This window comes from Lissotriton vulgaris, chromosome 11, assembly GCF_964263255.1.
Source record: "Lissotriton vulgaris chromosome 11, aLisVul1.2, whole genome shotgun sequence".
NCBI classification, from domain to species: Eukaryota; Metazoa; Chordata; class Amphibia; order Caudata; family Salamandridae; genus Lissotriton; species Lissotriton vulgaris.
The window spans coordinates 942,595,009-942,612,607 of record NC_141699.1 but is presented as its reverse complement, the minus strand read 5'-3'; the positions used below and the strand labels follow the sequence as shown (position 1 = coordinate 942,612,607).

At 42.6% G+C, this 17,599-nt stretch overlaps 1 protein-coding gene across 1 annotated transcript in view; it reads right to left on the bottom strand.

Annotated features, from left to right (window-relative positions):
- Window positions 1–595: 595 nt before the first annotated feature.
- The window catches only part of TM4SF18 (transmembrane 4 L six family member 18), a 147,587-nt gene continuing 130,583 nt past the window's right edge, over window positions 596–17,599 (bottom strand). The window contains exons 4-5 of the mRNA XM_086944895.1: window positions 11,599–11,779; window positions 596–773 (exon numbers count right to left, since the gene is read on the bottom strand). Of these exons, the coding sequence (XP_086801021.1) occupies window positions 759–773; window positions 11,599–11,779 (196 nt within the window). The 3' untranslated portion in view covers window positions 596–758. The remainder of the gene's footprint in view (window positions 774–11,598; window positions 11,780–17,599) is intronic.

Here is a 17,599-nt window from a genome sequence, read left to right as displayed (position 1 = left end):
AGTTGTCCTCTGTCTAGGTAAAAAGGAAATTTCGCCCACTGCTAGGGAAGGCAGCCCTAGAATGGAAAATTTAGGAACTGGAATTTGTCTAGACTTGGCCAAACATTTCATTATGCTGTGACGTGAAATGTTCAAAAGTACGCCATTATACTGCATAGCGTAATTACGCTGCATTCACACACAAAAATGTGTGTGTGAGCACAAAACAAAATGCAGCGCATAAAATATGCATAAACATTCGTCACATGTTAGCACCCGTAGATCTATGCTTTCATAATACTGTGCTACAAGGTGTTTCCACGAAGCACGGCATTACATACCACCCAGGGCATAAAATAGCACTAATGAAAAATGTTTTATGATCTAGGCCTGTACGCCATTCCGGTCCTGGTGCGAATGCCAAAACCTTTGATATTGGAGTCACTTTGACCATGGAGCACACAGAAGCAGGCCCACAAGCTCGACAGAGACCAGGGTGAGGAAAGCACTACTAAAGGGGATCTTTTTTAATAGTATAAAATAAGCAAAAAAATAAAATTTAAATAAAGCGTTAATAAAACAAGCACAAAGGTAGATTTGAATAACACAAAAAGTGCATGTGTATTGTTTTCGTTTATTTGACGATAACCGTACCATGAGTGATGATTTTAAAGATGAAGTATGGTCACAATTTGTATACATGAATTTAAGCTATACATTTTTACAGTGAACTTTGAAAAACAGCAAGGTTTTTTCCTTATGAAATGGTGTGTCCAGTCTCAAATGGATTCAGGCTGCAAAACAGAAATATAACTTGATTAAAAAATGAGAATTAAACAATTATTGAATGATCGCAAAGGCATAAAACACATATAGCTTAACAGCCACTAGGCCAATGCCATTAGAGTAGCAAAATAGTTTAACACAGCTTCATAACGCCCTCACTCAACAGATACCACTGCAGTGTGTAAATAGGTTGACCAGAACTTCCAGACAATGGGGTGCGCATAGAGCGGTGACCTCGTAGCCAGGGTGTCATGGGAGTCAATGCAAGCAAGCCAAATGGGCTCCTCAAACCCTAATTTAGATAACAAAGGACATGTGTAATTGGGGTAGTGAGGAACCCTTGGGCCCATGTGCCTTGGTGCCACTACACCTGGTGTACCATTGACAGCAACATCGCTTATAGCGTCACATGCTTCCATTTCAGTGTGCTATGACTGACCTGCTATTACGCTAGGGACGTTTTGGAGGTGGTCTTAAACTAGACCTGAGCATTTGAGGTCAGTCCCGCTCTCAGGGCAGCAGAATTGTTTGTGGTCACTGGAAAGGCTAATTTACTGTTCAAACTCCACTCCGAGAATTTTGGACAAATTTCAATGGTCCTCAAAAGGGCAATGGCGGGGAGTTTAATTTTTTTAATTCCAGTCCTGAAATTCTTTGGGTAAAGTTTAAAAAATCCTCATATATTTTAAAACAAAGGGGCGGATTTACAAGGAACTGACGTATCTGCATAGATGTGTCAGTTTCCTTGCACCAGTGCCAAATGTCCTTGCGCCACCATGGATACGCTGTATTTACAATACAGTGCTCCATGGCGCCAGGATTAATAGATGCATCAGAAATTCTGACGCATCTGTTGGCACAGAAGTGGAGCATTGCTGGAGTTGCTCATGAAAGGGGTGCAACTCCAGCAATGTGCCACAACAGTTAGGTGAGTCCCATACAAAAAGCCCTGCATCATTCCTTATGCCTGGTGTGAGCAGGCGTAGGGATTTTAACACAGTGAAGGTGAAGAGTGACGCAGTGAAATCTAGTAAATTTCACTGCGCCAACTCTACATGGCTTTTTGCGTGGGAACGCCCACCATGCATACATTATACCTGGCGCAGGTATAATGTGACGCAGGGCTTTACAACGTGACGCATCTCCCTAGATGCGGAATGTTGCAAATTGGCCACATTGTTTGCGCCAATATTGCGTAAATAAAAGTGACGCAATAGCAGTGCAAGGAGGCGCAACGGACTTATAAATCTGCCCCATAGTTTGAATGTTGTAATGTAGCAATTCTGGCGTGTGTTGCCCTGAGGATGGCGCTGAAGGTAAATGACCAATAATCGCTAAAACGCGCCGATGAAATTGGTGGCAGCTTTATCTGGATAAGGAAGGCAATATATGAAGATTTAGACCCTCATTACGAGCTGGCGGTAATTGTTGCAATATTTATCACACCAGATAAAGACTGAATCCGCAGATTAGGAGTTTATTCGTTGTGATAAATAACACCCATTTTTGCGTTTTTCCCTGTAAATGTGGAACAACATGCGGATTTTGGTATATTTGGTACCAAAATCGGAATGTCACGGCACTTACTACTCCCACAAAAAATATGGACATGTTTAAAATGCTGAAGTTTGTCTGGGGGGGGTGCTATTTTTTTATCAGAACACTTGTAATTCCAATATGTATGGTAGCAGCAGTTACAGCACATATGGGAATTTAGCAACCAACTCCTAATGAGGGCCCATATGTTCCTAAATGTGATAGCTTTTCTGTTGTGCGATTGCTATAATTTTGGAGTTTCCAAACACAGCAGAGGTTCTACTGTACAAATAGAGTACAATCCACCTAATTTCCAGCAGAAAATAGCCCATGCCCTCTAACAAGATAGCAGCCCATCCAAAACAGCCCAGTGCCCTTTGGCAGCAGCTGAAGCACACCTCTTCCCATTTCCACCAGCCCACTGAACAGCATGACGGGTGGTTCCATATTGTGTTGTGTATCGACGCATTCTGCCCTTCTACTGGTCGGATAAACCCTGTTAGTCAGTATCCTATCACCCAAAAGCACAAATAGTGTCTGTGCCAATTTATCACCTGTCCAGTATTTGCTTAAAGAGTTTCTCCTGAAACACATGTTGGTTCATTCTATACGTAGTGGAATCTAGTACCTGAGCAAGGTGCATTCATAGTTTTTACTAGTGGCACTAGCATGCTGTAGGAAACAGGCTCTCTCTATACTGTATAAAAAGAAGTACAATGTGCAGAGAGTCCAGAGAATCCACAAATGATACACAGAGATAAAAGCTGATAATTCTAATGCTCTTTTTGAGGTTGTGTGGGTGAGCAGTTAGACTTATCAGAGGGTAGTGCTAAGCATTTGTTGTACTCACAGAGGCAATAAATGAAACACACACTCAAGAGTAAATCAGAGACCAATTGATAAAAAATAAAGTCGATTTTTATATATGCTTTAAGACCAAGAACACAGTTCTAAGGTAACTACTCTCGGAGTTACAATTTTTCAAAGTTAAAAAAGATATCACTTTTGTGCACAATTGTGTACCATAGGACTCAATGGGGAAAAAGAGCAAAAATGCATATAAAATAAGGCAATGCTTTCACAAAGTTCACCTTCTCATTTATGGTCAATGTCCGGACCAGGTCCAAAGTTCCAACAGGAGAAGTTTGGGAGCTTCCCGGATCAGGCAGGAGTAGATTGCTGAGCGTCTTGGAAACTGGTGCACAAAGACGAAGAGGGTCACTTGAAAATGCACTGCACAGGTGTACTTACAGATAAGGCTGGTGGGTCTCCTTGGAGGGAGGAGGTTGCAAGGGCCTAGGAACCACTAGACCAGAGCTGGTTAGTCCGTGCTGGGGCAGGTGGGGCCAGGTGTAGAGCGAACAGTTCAACCGTGCGTCGTGCGCCTTTAGGGTCCTCGAGGACAGGAGCAGGCAACCTGGAGAGGTGATCTTGGTACAGCTGGGCCACTCAGGGAGTGGGTCTTGGGTGTCTCTAATTCCTTCAACTGGTGCTTGCTTCTGGTGCTTTGGGAATCTGGAGTGGACTCTTCTTGCTTTTTATAAATGGGTCTGATACCCCGGGTATTGGTACTCCGCGGCTCAGGTAGGTCTTGTTGCCTCCAAGCAGGGTTCAATGAGGTTGAATACCTTATAGAACACATAGACGTGGGTTTGCCCAAATCAATACGCACATCTACTTACTTATCATGAATAAAGGAGAGTTCCTAAATTTAAATACATGCAGTACTGGGTGCTTTCTAGGGTGTCAAACACCTACCCACTGGAGTGTTACTTAGTCCACAGATTCTAAGAACCCTGGACAATAAATTTATACTCTACACCTGAGCACACCCAATCACTATATCTATAATCCAGTTTATCTGTCACGCACAAAGAAATCAGCATATAGATAAGTCCTTCCAAAATGCAGTTCAATTTCCTACAGTTGTCAACTCAGTGAAAAGATCAAGTCCCACTCTTCAATCAGATCTGTATGTTATTAATTATCCAATCAAATTATTGTTGATACGGTAGCAGCCGACGCGTGTTTCACCCACAGGGCTTTTTCAAGGCTTAGGGTCGTGGCCACTGCACAAGGTATCGCACAGCAATGGGTCCAGTTCCATAAAGTGATCATGGGCCTTGACGTTAATGTGGTACACAGCGCCCACTAGTTCTTTTAGAGCCACTGTGGCCACCTGCACTATAGAGATGACATCATCTTAGGTCCCTGATACTCACATCCTTTGAGATTACTTCTATGCTATCATTGTTTATGTCAGAGTAATTTGGCTAATGAACAAACTAGGAAAAATGAACAATATACCTGTAATACATAAACTGCTTATGGCCACCCTGTTTGCATTTATACTTTGGCATTATTAAGTATAAATAATATGTGTGAAGTTGTGCTATTTGGCTCCATTTCTCTTTGTGGCAGTCAATGCTTCAAAATGGCAATATTTGTGTTTTGTCTGCAAAGAATAAGAACATTAACATCCACAAAGTAGCACTGACTAGCGAAAAGTTAAAGGGAACAAAAGTTCACACCACTTACAAATATGTACTTTGTTGCTAAAAGGGGGTCTTTAGTGGATTAAAAGAACAACTCTCTCCTACCTGAGGGACAAATGGAAGCAACAAAGAGGAGTTGATATGCACCAGTGCAAACACGCTGGCTGTGCCTGACTCAAATGCAGCACAATGACCTCAGCAGTGTAATGCACCACAGAGAGCCCACACTGTCATCTGTGGTCACCGCACCCGGCAGCAACTACAGGAAGGACGGGTAGCGGTGGCACACGTTTAATTCAGACTTCATTTAGAAGGACATAACCAGCCAGGACCTATCCAGTCCTGCGCAGATATATTACGTGTCGCCATTCACTGCAAAGATTTCCTCCAGTGAATCTCTGCCTTTATCGCCATCGGCCACTCTGCCAGCCTTTCATCACCTGTTAGCGCCAGCCCTCACCCCACCCTCCTGCTTCCCTCACACGGAGTACCCGGCTGGGTCCAGTGTGAGTATCTTTTTCTTCTCTTTCACTTGACCGGTGTTCACACGGAATCCACATGACTGTGCGCACTTATTGTTTTTGATCCAGATGTCCCTATATCACTAGGTCCTGAAGAGACCCTATACTGTTTTGAAGGGTCGAAACGCCGTTGAACTGAAGAGAACAAATCATTATACTAGCACTAATTATTGTTTATAGTGCTAGAAGAAATTGTTGAAAATATTAATGGTCGTTTGTCAAAAATAATGGAAACCACGTTGTAATTGTCACAAATGTCACTACATTTCCCTTTCTTGGTTCCAACTTTACACTGGGGACACTTCGCACTTATCATTTTGTACATAAGAAATACATAAGAAATTGTTTATCTCAAATAATTGATATAAATTTTCAAATATAAAAACGGGGTTCGTGGCTACCTCTTTGTCGGACATCCATTTGACCCAAACATATTGCTATTGCGCTTTTCTTCAAACTATCCATGTACCCAACCAACCAATGTTTCCACAAGAACCACTGTTTCTTGATATTTCACACTGTCATCTGTGGCACAGAAGATAGTGATATGCAGGTAGGCTGGGTACACTGTTGTAGAAGTAGTTGCTGGAAGCTTAGGCTCAGTCTCAAGGTGCTCCGAGTTACTGAGGATTGACGACACCAGAGAACACATCAGGACTGTCACTGTTGTCACCAGTGTATTGGGTATTGGGGCGAGTCGCTGCAGGATGGGCTTCTTAGTGGACCCTGGTGGCCCATGCCACCACCACTAGGTTGAAAAATGTCTTGGTGGGGAACTGGAAAGGAATAATCACATGGGGCTACAGGATAAGAGGAGTGCTTTAGAAGGGCCTAAAAGCATTCTGGCAAACAAGTGACCAAAATGAGTGGCATTTCAATAAGATCACTAATTAACTTAACATGACATCACAGGAGATGGCATCATATGAACTCTGATCTAATGATGCCGACCTGCAGAAGGTATGTGAGCAACACTGCTTCTGGTCCTTGTATGTTGAGGATACAGGGTGAGAATTGCCATGGCAGGGTGGAAGGGGACTCTCACTCTCACTAGGGCTTTGTTGTGGGAAAGAGGGGGACCTTGTGAGGAAAGCGGCATGACTGAATGAGGTCTTGAACTCAGGAGTTGAGCACTGTTTGTATTGTTCATTTTGCTGCTCTCCCCTGTACTGTTGCCTTTCAGCTGCTACTTTCAGGGTGAGGACTAGTCTAGCCACCTACCAACTGGTGTTTTAGGCTAACCATGCAATCAGCGCCCCCACAATATTTGTATCTTAATTTGTGTATCGATTTTTCCCCTAAATCATCCAGTTCAGCCTATCTCATTGGAACAATCTCGGTGAGCCATTTTAAAATGTAAATTTGGGTTCCCTCTGGATGCCTGCCCCTCTACTTGTTAGCAGCAGCAGTAGATGTCATCAAGCCTGTGATCAACACCATTTTCAACCATTCTCTTTCCATTGTGGTCGTGCCTGCTGTTTTGAAACTGGCCAAAGAGGTCCCTCTTCCCAAGAAGCCTGCACTTGATCCCCAACCATTTCCCTTCTTCCTAAAGATCTGGAAGAACGGGTGGATGCTCAGCTCTCTGAGTATCGTGAGCAAGGCAAGCTGGTACCTCGCAGTCAATATAACTTTCGCCCCGTCACAGTACGGAATCAGCATTACTGGAGATCTCGGACCATATTAAATGGTCATTTGATTTGGGTAAATATGAGGCCTCAATTCTTCTTGACTTGCCTGCTACTTTCGACACCATCCCACAATCTATCCTCCTCCACTAACTGTCCGCTATGGGTGTGGGGGTATTGGGTGGAACTAGTGCAAGTCTTTTTTGGACTCTAGAGGCCTCTCAGTTTGGCTCACCCCTTTTTCTTTGGAGGTCAATGCTATCAACCAAGGTGTCCTGCAAGGCTTCTCATTAAGCCCTACCCATTTCAATGTCTTCATGTGTCATCTGGCCTTTGTAGTCGAGCCGTTTGGATGTAAAATATTTTTATACACCAACGATACCCAATTGCTTTTTCCTTCGATGGCATCCATGCCTCAATCGCAGCATCTTTTACAGATCGCATGCGAGCCGTCTTTGACTGGATTCAGGGTAGTCCACTCAAATGCAGCGCGGAGAAGACAGAAATTATCTGATTTGGAACATATGTGTCAAACTGGTGTGTTGATCTCTGGCCCCCTGCATTGACAGCCATATCCACTTCCAGATTTGGTAGTCAAAAACATAGGGGTGAAGTTGGACACCGCCTGATCCATGTGGCGCAGATCTCTGCAGTGGTGGGCCAGTGTTTCATCATGCTCCACACTCTGAAGAATTTATAAATAAACCTGGTATTTGTAAAGCACAAACTAATCAACCCTAAGGGTCTAAGGTGCTGTGGGCCATCAGGGAGATTAAGCGAGCTATAGCCCAGAGTCACATAGTACTGGGCTGAGCTGCCGGTAATCGAACCATGAGCCATAAGCTCTGGAGTCAGCAGCCCTTGCCACTGTGCCACACTTCTCCTCCTTTCTTTGGAGGCTAGGAGAGTGGTGATCCATGCACTAATCAACTCATGCTTGGACTGTGCTAACATCCTCTATTTAGGAATTGCAGAGGCTCTGGTGAATCGCCTGCAGGTGGTCCAAAATGTGGTGGCTAGGCTTCCTTATGTTTACTTAGCCGCTCCTAGATCTCTATTGTCTACTCTGGTCTTATTTAAAGCCCTGGTCCTATGTCATAGGGCTGTGTTTCTCTCCAGCTCTGGCTAACTAGGGAAAAGATTTGTCCAGTGTCCAGAGTGCTGCGTTCTGCTTCTGCTTCACTTCTGACGATCCCTCGTTTTGAAAGGGTAGTAGAGCTTTCTTTTTTTATGCTGCCAAAGCATGGAATGAGCTCCAATGCGAATTGCGTCTGATCCCCCTTGAGACTACATTCCTCCAAAAGCTTAGAACCTGACATTTCTCTGTGGGATCGTAAGGTCTGACTTTCTGGGTGTGTCCATGGGATCCTTCTCTTAGCACCAGGACACTTCTCCAACTGGCTGTGTGCTCTATAAATCCTTCATTCATTCATTAAATGTAATGCCCTACTTTTATTGGCAACCTAGATGATCCAAAAGTCAACCTAGGTGCCTGGGCCAACTCCACCTACCAGTGTCTCTGGAATGGGCCAATGAGTCAGGGACAACTTCCATCGCCACACTGAACTATTGAAACATAATGACAGTTGCAGCAAGTCAGTTGCACATTGGCTCAGAGCCCTCATGTAATCATCAGACGGTTACCATTGGCTACTCAAAGAGTACAACGTTTCTGAAAGCTGCTGGGGTGTTTTACACTACCCGATTCTCACCAAGGTGTATATTCTATTAAGAAGCTCTGTCTCGGTCTACATATTTACCTCTTTCGCCTCTGGCATATGTGTTCAGCAGTGATCAGAGAATGTTTTCCTTAACTTGAGATTGTGCAAACTTGGGTATCACCTTACTAAGAAAGAGTTGTATATACATCTCCTAGGACACTTGTGTGCCACTAAAATTAGGAGTGCACATATGAAGCTATATGGTACGGCAAGTGTTGGGGAAAATATATGAGAACAGTTTTAGTTCCTAAAAGGGCTAAATGCGACACATGAAAGGGGCTGCCACAGTTTAAATACTGAAATTACAAAGAAGGAGTATGCAGTTCTTTGAGAAGAGAGTAGGCAGGGTCAGCGTAGAGCTGAGTAATCAGAGCGGGGCATCTGATTGCTCAAGAGCAAGAGCCTTTACAAACCCAGGTGGGTGTAATGCTTCATAATAGAGCACGCTTCTCATTGGGCCAGTGCTGCATTGCCCAGTGGCCCCTTGAGGAGGCTCTTTGCCATAGAGCTTTTGTTTTTTGCCATATTTGAAGTGTAGGTGCTCTAGGTGTAGATTCGTGCAGGTGTAATTGGGTTAAAATAGACTAAGTGGTACCCTAGCAATTTTAATATATGGGTCCTCTTGTCTAGGTTAAAAAACATAGTGGTGGCTGAAAACAGAAATAATGGTCTGTTCCATGTCATGGTATTGTGCATAGGTGTGTTGACATGTTTCTTGCTGTGTGAAGTCGCAATTCATCAGGACCTGGGAATCCTAATCTACACAGCGGTTTGGTGTTCAAGTGTGGGTAAAAAGTACCCAACCACAGCAGTATGTCAGAAAAAAGCTAATGCGTTTATTATACCTTAATATGGTTACCGTAAAAGCCGCCCGATTAGAGTTGATAGTGTGGCCCCCTCGGATAAAAGCAGAGGCTGTGCTAACTTAACAGGCTAAAAGGTTTACTGGTGCACGAACCCGTCTCTGCCGCTATAAAGGTACCTCACAACCACTGTGTTTTTTAAACTTAAACAAGAGGAGCCATGTATTACAATTGCTAGCGTACCACTAGTCTATTTTAACCCACTCAAAACTACACCAATCTACACCTAGAGCACCTACACTTCACATACGGCAAAAAAACCAAAAGATCTCCAGCAGACTTCGCTCGATGGGCCCGTTGGGCATTGCAGCGCCGGCCCAAAGAAGAGCCCGCCCTATGATGAAGCATGACACCCACCTGAGTTGGAGGAATTACTCCACAAGAGGCAGTTTTTATGGTGTGTCACCTCACACCAGTAAAGCACAGTGTGTTGGAGCAAGGAGGCCTGCTCTTCTTGTCACCCTAATAATATGCAAGCTGATTTTCCAATCCAACTCAGCCTCAAGGAGGTCCTGTCCTGCTGCCTCTAGCAAATGGGTGATCATCCAATCGGAACGTATTCAGTACAGTGTAATGTTTTACATCCATCTAAAGGTGTTAGTGAAGCATCACAAATTTCTCCTTCCCTGGTGACCTATTAAAAATGTTCTCAATGTAAATTTCAGATGTGTCGTTTTTCACATATTTATTAAACGTTTTGGTGGTCCAATTTAATTGCATATGTAAAACAGATCCTCAGTTTCACACATCTAGAGGAGACAGCATTAATTGCTGTATAGTACATATGGGAGCCTAACGCCCTGTGTATAAAAGCTGGTTTCCTTATAACAGTCGAGCTGTGCCATCTCTTTTTATCAGTAATCAGGAAATGACATAGCAGCTCAACTATAATAAGTTATTACAGTTGATTTGTAACATTGTAATGCTTATTGTCAAAGCCAACAGTCAAGGTAAAAGGCATGTTATAGAGGCTAGTTACAGCTGCAGTTAAACCTTCAAAACACCTACTGGCTTTTTCTTTTTTTCAGGAGAGAAGAGCTATATATGGCAAGAAATTGATTACTTGCACGCTTCAGTCATTACAGGAAATCTCACTGCAAGTTTCTGATCATTATGAACTACAGCATTTTTTAAATCTGACATTCAACTGATATAACATCCTCTTGAGACAAATTACTAATTATTTTTGGTGTGTTTATTTTTGCACTACAGATCCTGTTTTCATTGTCCATATCTTCAACCCTACTATGTCTGTCATATGAAAGAACTAGACGCCAAGAATTACAGTGCTTAGTTTGGAAGGGTGATGGTGTGACCATGTATTATAAGGAATAAAGTACCCTTTTTCAAATGTCAATAGGGCAAGGCAAGTCACATCGAAATTCCATGACATTATAAAGGAGAAAGGCCTCTGCTCCATATTTCTTTGATCACGGTACTCCTCTTTGACTTGCAATATCCTTATGATGAACTGGGGGAGGGGGGAGGGCTTTATCCCATATAAAATACACATTTGTAAAAAGACAATGAAAGTTTAGATCCATTTATAGGTAAGTGTCCTAAAATGTATGCTAGACCTTAGGAAGCAGGGACGTTCCATTTAATATCCCAAATGCTAAACACTGAAAAGTACTGTAAAGCTATGTACTGACAAGTATTTTCTAGATTAGCTAGGGGCTTATTAAACAAATGACAAGTCTGATTCTTAAAATGGACTTAAAAATGTGGCCAATGTGTATCTCTATATATATAAATGTAATATGAAGAATACACTTTTGGGTAAAATGTAAAGACTCAAGGTTATGTGCTAACAGTAAAAGTACTGCATATTACATTTGCAGAATGTTTTCCCTATATTTTGTACATTTGAGAATATGAATAAAAATATAGAAATGGAAGACTTATAATTAAATACTTGACTTGGTTTCATGGCATCCAAATCTGATGTGTCCTACCTCAATTTCATGATTTCAAAAATCAATTGCACAATTATTCACAATGTACCTTTCTTTTTATTAACAACAGAGCAACTTTTGATATCCATACGTCAAATAAATACATTTGATTACCTGGACGACAACAGAATGGGTCCCACATAGCAATATTTTTAGCTCAATGAATGCTTTAATGAGGCAGACGATCACTTGAAATGCACTCAGTGCTATCAGGATTGAAAACAATATTATATTCCACTCGACCACATAATAGGGTTGAAGGCACTGCGACCAGAGGGAGCTGTTTGTCAGGTAACTGGAAACAAAAAGAAACATATAATGTGAACAAAACAGATTCACTCTTTTATTGAAAATAAACTATGCTGTTATGTAAATGGGTTGTGTGTCTGAAAATCGTGTTTGAAATATCGACCTGCCAAACAGGCATGGCTAGTTCAAGTAAGAGCGGTGGGGTGAGGCTGGGCGGGGGGAGTCAACAGATGACGCGATAAGGAAAATTAGATTAAAAAATAAATAAAACTGCTTACCTTGCGCTCACCGCATCGCCGACTCAGCAATGCGGCGAGCGCACGTTAAGTGGTTTTATCTATTTTTCTATTGTATTTTCCTTATTGCGTCATCTGTTGGCTTCCCCCCGCCCTGTCCCTGCCCTAAAGCCCACCACTCTTCCCTGAACCAGCCGCTCCTGCTGCCAAAATATTGTATTTAAATATCCAGGAGCCAAATATTGAGAAATTGAGGACATAAGCAAGTATAGATTTACTATTCTTAACTCCATATTAACACAATTTGAAGATGGAAATGTTGTCAAGGTACATGGAAGCGGAGTTAACGATTCCAAGCTTATACTGATCTATCAACACATACCTTGTGGAAGTTTTGGTCCTCGATATTTAGGCCAGTATATTTCGACAGATCAATATTCCCGATACGATATTCATGGAGTATATCCATAACAGCAAATAGACCCCTTTTCATAGCTTAGCTGTGTGAAGGGGCATTTTCACTTAGATTGCAAAACAGTGCAAGCCTTGAGAAAGGCTTGCACTGTTGAGAAAGACTATGAAACAAATGTACACACTGGAAACACACTCCGTCACTCTGGGAAAGTATATACAATAAGGATTATAAAATGCTAAAAAAAATTGAACATAAAAACAAAGAATATTAGGCAATGATAAACATGAAGAATATGGAAATAAAAAGGTCATGAAGGAAAATGAATTGCTTTACCCTATGAAAGGTTTACTGAATGATGAACATTATTGTTTGCGTGTAACAAGAGGGAGAGAGAGGACTAGTTAGCTAGTCCGAGTCCCCGAGGGTTTATATGTGATTAAACAAAGAGGACTAGCTTAAATTTACCAAAGTGTTACAGTACTCAAATTAGTTCTGTCACGGGCACCTTGTTGGTGTATTCATGAAGCCCTCACCCACCAACTTAGTTGGTGGCATGCTTCATCATCGGGCCCACCCAGTGACACCTAGTATGTCCCGGGTGTGCTACGACGCCTGATTACAGCGGAGCTGGTATATTGCTGAGAGTGCAGTGAGGTTAGGTGAGTTGTGATTTAAAACGTCTTGGTGGTGGTCCCAGTACCCGAGGGTAAATTAAATTTTAATAACTGGGCCGTCACCAGCGGTTAAAAGTAAGGCTACAGGACGCGTGAGGGTGGCGAGTTACTGCCCCCTGCGTCCTTCAGATGGTCGACATTTTTCAGCCAGTGCCTTAGAGTATTCTGGCTTTCCTCAGGACCGTTTTTTAAAAAGGTGTGGTGTGATAAAACAGACTTAGTGTTGTGGTACAGACTATGTGATACACTCACTAAGGCGTTTTTCTATATGTGAGAGGGGAATTCCCTTCTCATGCATACGCTTTGGGTTATTAGCCAAGGCTTCCTGGAGGGAAGCGGTAAGGGGATGACCAGTCTTTCTGGTCAGTGCCTGCCTTGTACCTGTTGTCCCGCCGTCGTTCTCCGGTAGGAACATTATTGTTTGCCATGCGAATTTAAAGAAAGTTACAGAAAATATTTAAATTGCACATACAGAGTGCCAAAACATTTCTTCTTTTAGGTCTTCATTGTGCCGGATAGGAGCAGTAGTCCAAGTAAAATTTTAAATACCTGAATAATGGGAGCGTCTCCCAACTTAAAACTCCCCCAAAGCCCTAAGATGGAAAATAAAACGTTATTTATCACCATTTTATTTTTCATCCTCCTGTCCTGAACCTAGCATCAGGACAGGGGATGGCTGCTGGTGAATGAAAGCAGCAGGGAGGAGGATGGGTTGTGTGTGCACTTTTTAAAGTGTGCATGTCTCTTTGGACAGCTGTCTTGAGACTCCAGAGCGCTGTGGAGTGCCGAGTGAGGCCACTCCCTCCAATCAGGTTGCTGATCTCATAGCTTGACAGCAGCATCAGGATTATTCTAGGGAGTTTTCTGGTCACTGAGCTGAAGTCGCAAGATGTCCGGGGCAGTAGTAAGATAAGTTTACTTTTATTTTAAGTTTATGTGTGCGCGCATATTTATTTTTATATTTTTTAACTGTATTTGATCGCATGCGCCTGCCCCCCCTTCCTGTTGATGCCAGCCGCCACTAGTTTAGCCTCCCCATTCCCCGGTTGTGTGCTCTAGCCTAGCAGACTGAATCTTCGTGGATACCTGAAACAAGGAAAGTCTGGGGACAGTACTGCTCAGAAAGTAGATGCCAGAAGTAAGATTTTCTTCAAATGAGACACGTTCAGCTTCTCTAGATGCCGCAGGTGTCTTTACAGGAGGGGGTGGGGGTCTCGGTCTCTCCCCGGTGAATCCAAATCCACAGACCACAAAGTTATTCAAAATTAATATATCAATATCCTGAACATATTTTCTCATATATGACAGACAGGATTTACTATTCACCAAGTACTTTTTCTCACAGTGCTGCAAACATATTTCCTTATTGTGCTAGTTTTACTCACCATCTCTCCAGACCCTATTTATTTTGTCCTTTTTATTCTGCTCCAATTTCACTCTGCTTGATCATACCAAAAATGGGCCTTCTTTTCTCACTCCTCATATTCTTTCTTGAAGTATGTAGTTGCATTTGGGTTCTCAGAGGAATCATAATCCCAGTTTTCCAGGCTCATCCTGAGACCAACTCTTATGAGTATCTAATTGATACCTTTACAATCCATTCTTTAAAGCTCGGCACATCCTCTCTTCTGATCTCTAGCCCACACAACAATGTCCTCAAATATCATAGCCTTGAAGGTATTACAAGGAATAGCAATGGCTGTGACAACTCTATTTATTTAGAAAAAGCAGATGACCATCTGTCTAACCTGTAGTTCAAACTCTTGAGCCGGGACAAGGCTATTTTTTAAAACACCACCTGAGTTCATTTTTTCCCAACTCCTAAGGAGTCAATTTCTGAATACTAATAGCACATTAACCAGAGAAGAAAGCTTGCCTACTGTTTTTGCTAGAAACTTGGAAATGTGACATGGAATTGTACTTGTAAGAGTTGCACTTATCATCATGTTCATGTTGATGATGGTTGTTTTATAGGTAAATAATCAGATGTGTTGAAGTGACGAGCTTTAAAATCAGATCATAGACCAACTATGGCAATCAGCCCATGGGCAAAAAAACCTAAGCAGTTGAACTTGGGTTCTGAGATCCTATTTGCAGAAAACCCATCTGCCTCTTAAATCAAACCGGAACTGCAAAGATCTGCCTGCTTTTCATTTCTATACAGCTGCTCCACAATGCTGATGTTACAAAAATCTTTTCATCCAACTTTACTTAAATATATTCCCTATTTTTGCAGGATTTGTAAGTCTCTTCCAAGTTTGCTTTATTGCCATTTGAATATCTTATAGATGTAAATACAGCACTATTCCTCCTCATATGCTGGCTAGTTACAGGCACTGATGAGTTTCAGCTCTATGGGGCCTATTTACAAAAAAGTCACGCAATGCTGTGCAGCAAGGTCGCTGCACTGCATGACAGGGAAATTAGTTGTATTTAAGACAATTTTAGACCTATCTCCCTGCTACCTTTTTTTCCCAAAATACTGGAAAAACATGTAATATCTCAGCTTACCTCATTTGTGGAAACCCAGGGTGCCCTTCAATGCTCCCAGTCTGGTGTCCGAGAGGGGCACATCACCAAAACCGCCCTATTAGGAGTCAGAAAACATATAAGATGACTTATGGACTTGGGCGGTACAGCTGCTCTGATCCTGTTAGATCCCAGTGCAGCTTTCGACACTGTGTTCCATGTTATTCTCTTTGAAAGACTGATCCGACTGGGCCTCCAAGGCACTGCTTGGCATGGTTTTCCTCCTTCCTGATAGACCTACATACCAGGTCTTCTCAGCAAACACAGCGTCAGAACCCCTCCTACTGACCTCGGAAGTTCTGCAGGAATATGCCCTCAGCCCCATGCTTTTTAATATCTATATCCGCCCTTTGGCAGGCCTGGTGAAAAGCAGTGGGTTCAGTTTTGGTAAACCTGGGAATGCGTCAAAAGCCAGGTGAGTTGCGTGGGAACACCCACACAACACCCATGGAATGTCTTGCCAGGGCAGAGAAAGGCAACGCTTTGTACAGCGTTGCCTTAGTCCAGAATTATGGAGCCAATCAGGGCCTCGCAAAGTGGCATTGTGTGGCTTCATAAATCTTAAGGTTTGCGTGGAGTTTGTACCACGTTGCGTGATGCAAATGGGATGCAAATCATTTCATAAATAGGCCCCTATATTGCTACTTAGTTAGAACATTGCAGCACCAACTCAGTTCCGATCCAATCGTGAGGAATGAACAAGTACAAATTATATCTTCCGCCTAATTGCCTGCCTGTTTAACCAATCTTGAGTTTTTTTTTATAATCATTTGATACACATACAAATGCCATACCCATCCCACATGCGAAACACACCATCCAGTGAAAAAACAAACAGGTTTGATTTGCTGCCCCATCAGAATTCTTGTATTTAGGTATCAGTCACTTAGCCTCCCAAAACCTCTTTGAGCCTCACTAGAACACATTAATGACTGTTTATAGTTTTCTTTTCCTTGCTCTCACCAATAATGTGAGAGTCAGCAAATTCAGACAAAACTCTCTTGGTTTTTTATCTAGGGTGTCAACCAAGGAACATTGTGTGTGCATAGCTAGTATCCTTCTTCTTTCATTCTTTGAGTGAAAAGCTTCTTGAGAGCTTACCATGCACTGTCCCTATTGGTGTGATAAATTTCTCCTGGTTCTAATGTTTTATGTGGCTCCCGGTCTCCACCGCCTCTTTTGTTGTGGCTGTGCACTCTCTTTGAGCCTTTGCCCCAAAGCTCTCTAAGATTCACCCTTATGAATTGCTCCAGTGCAGGGTATAAATCATGAGAGAAACATTACCTTTACAAGCAAATTTATGTTTATTCCTGATGGGTAAAGGAGGATCTTAACCCTTGCTGTGGACCCAGAATCACCAAATTTCCAGGTAGAAGTACAGTTTAATGGTTTATTGTTCTGTTAATCCCTTTGCTGCTAGGCCTTCCCCTACCTGTGCTAGGCCTTTTTTAAACCTCAAATTTAGCTGAAAACACATTTTCCACATATTTTGGGTGGAATCACCGTGCCGGCACAAATGTTCTACCCCACAGCGTTCTCCTCAGTCTCTCGAGTAAAATGATACCTCACTTGTATGCATGGGGCAAGGGCCTGTGTCAACCCAGTGATCCTACAACTTTCTCACACAGAAATGTGAGGAAAAATAGATTTTTTTCAACAAAATTAGAGGTTTGCAGGGTATTCTGGTTAGGGTAATGTCGGGGGACCCACACAAGCCATACCTTGCTAGAATCTCCCAGGTATCCAGTTTTCAGAAATGTGTGGGTTTGGTAGGTTTCCCTAGATGGCCGTCGAGCCCGGGGCCAAAGACTCATGGGACCCCCCTGGCAGAACCAGGTTGTTTTGTGATAGGTCATTTTGAAGTCGCTTCAATAGTTTTTGGCCCTTGCATGTCCCGGGTAATTGACTCACCCACACAAGTGAGGTACCATTATTCTTAGAAGACTTTGGGGAATACGCGCTGGGTGGAATTTTGTGGATCCACACAGATTCCAGAACTTTCCACCACAGAA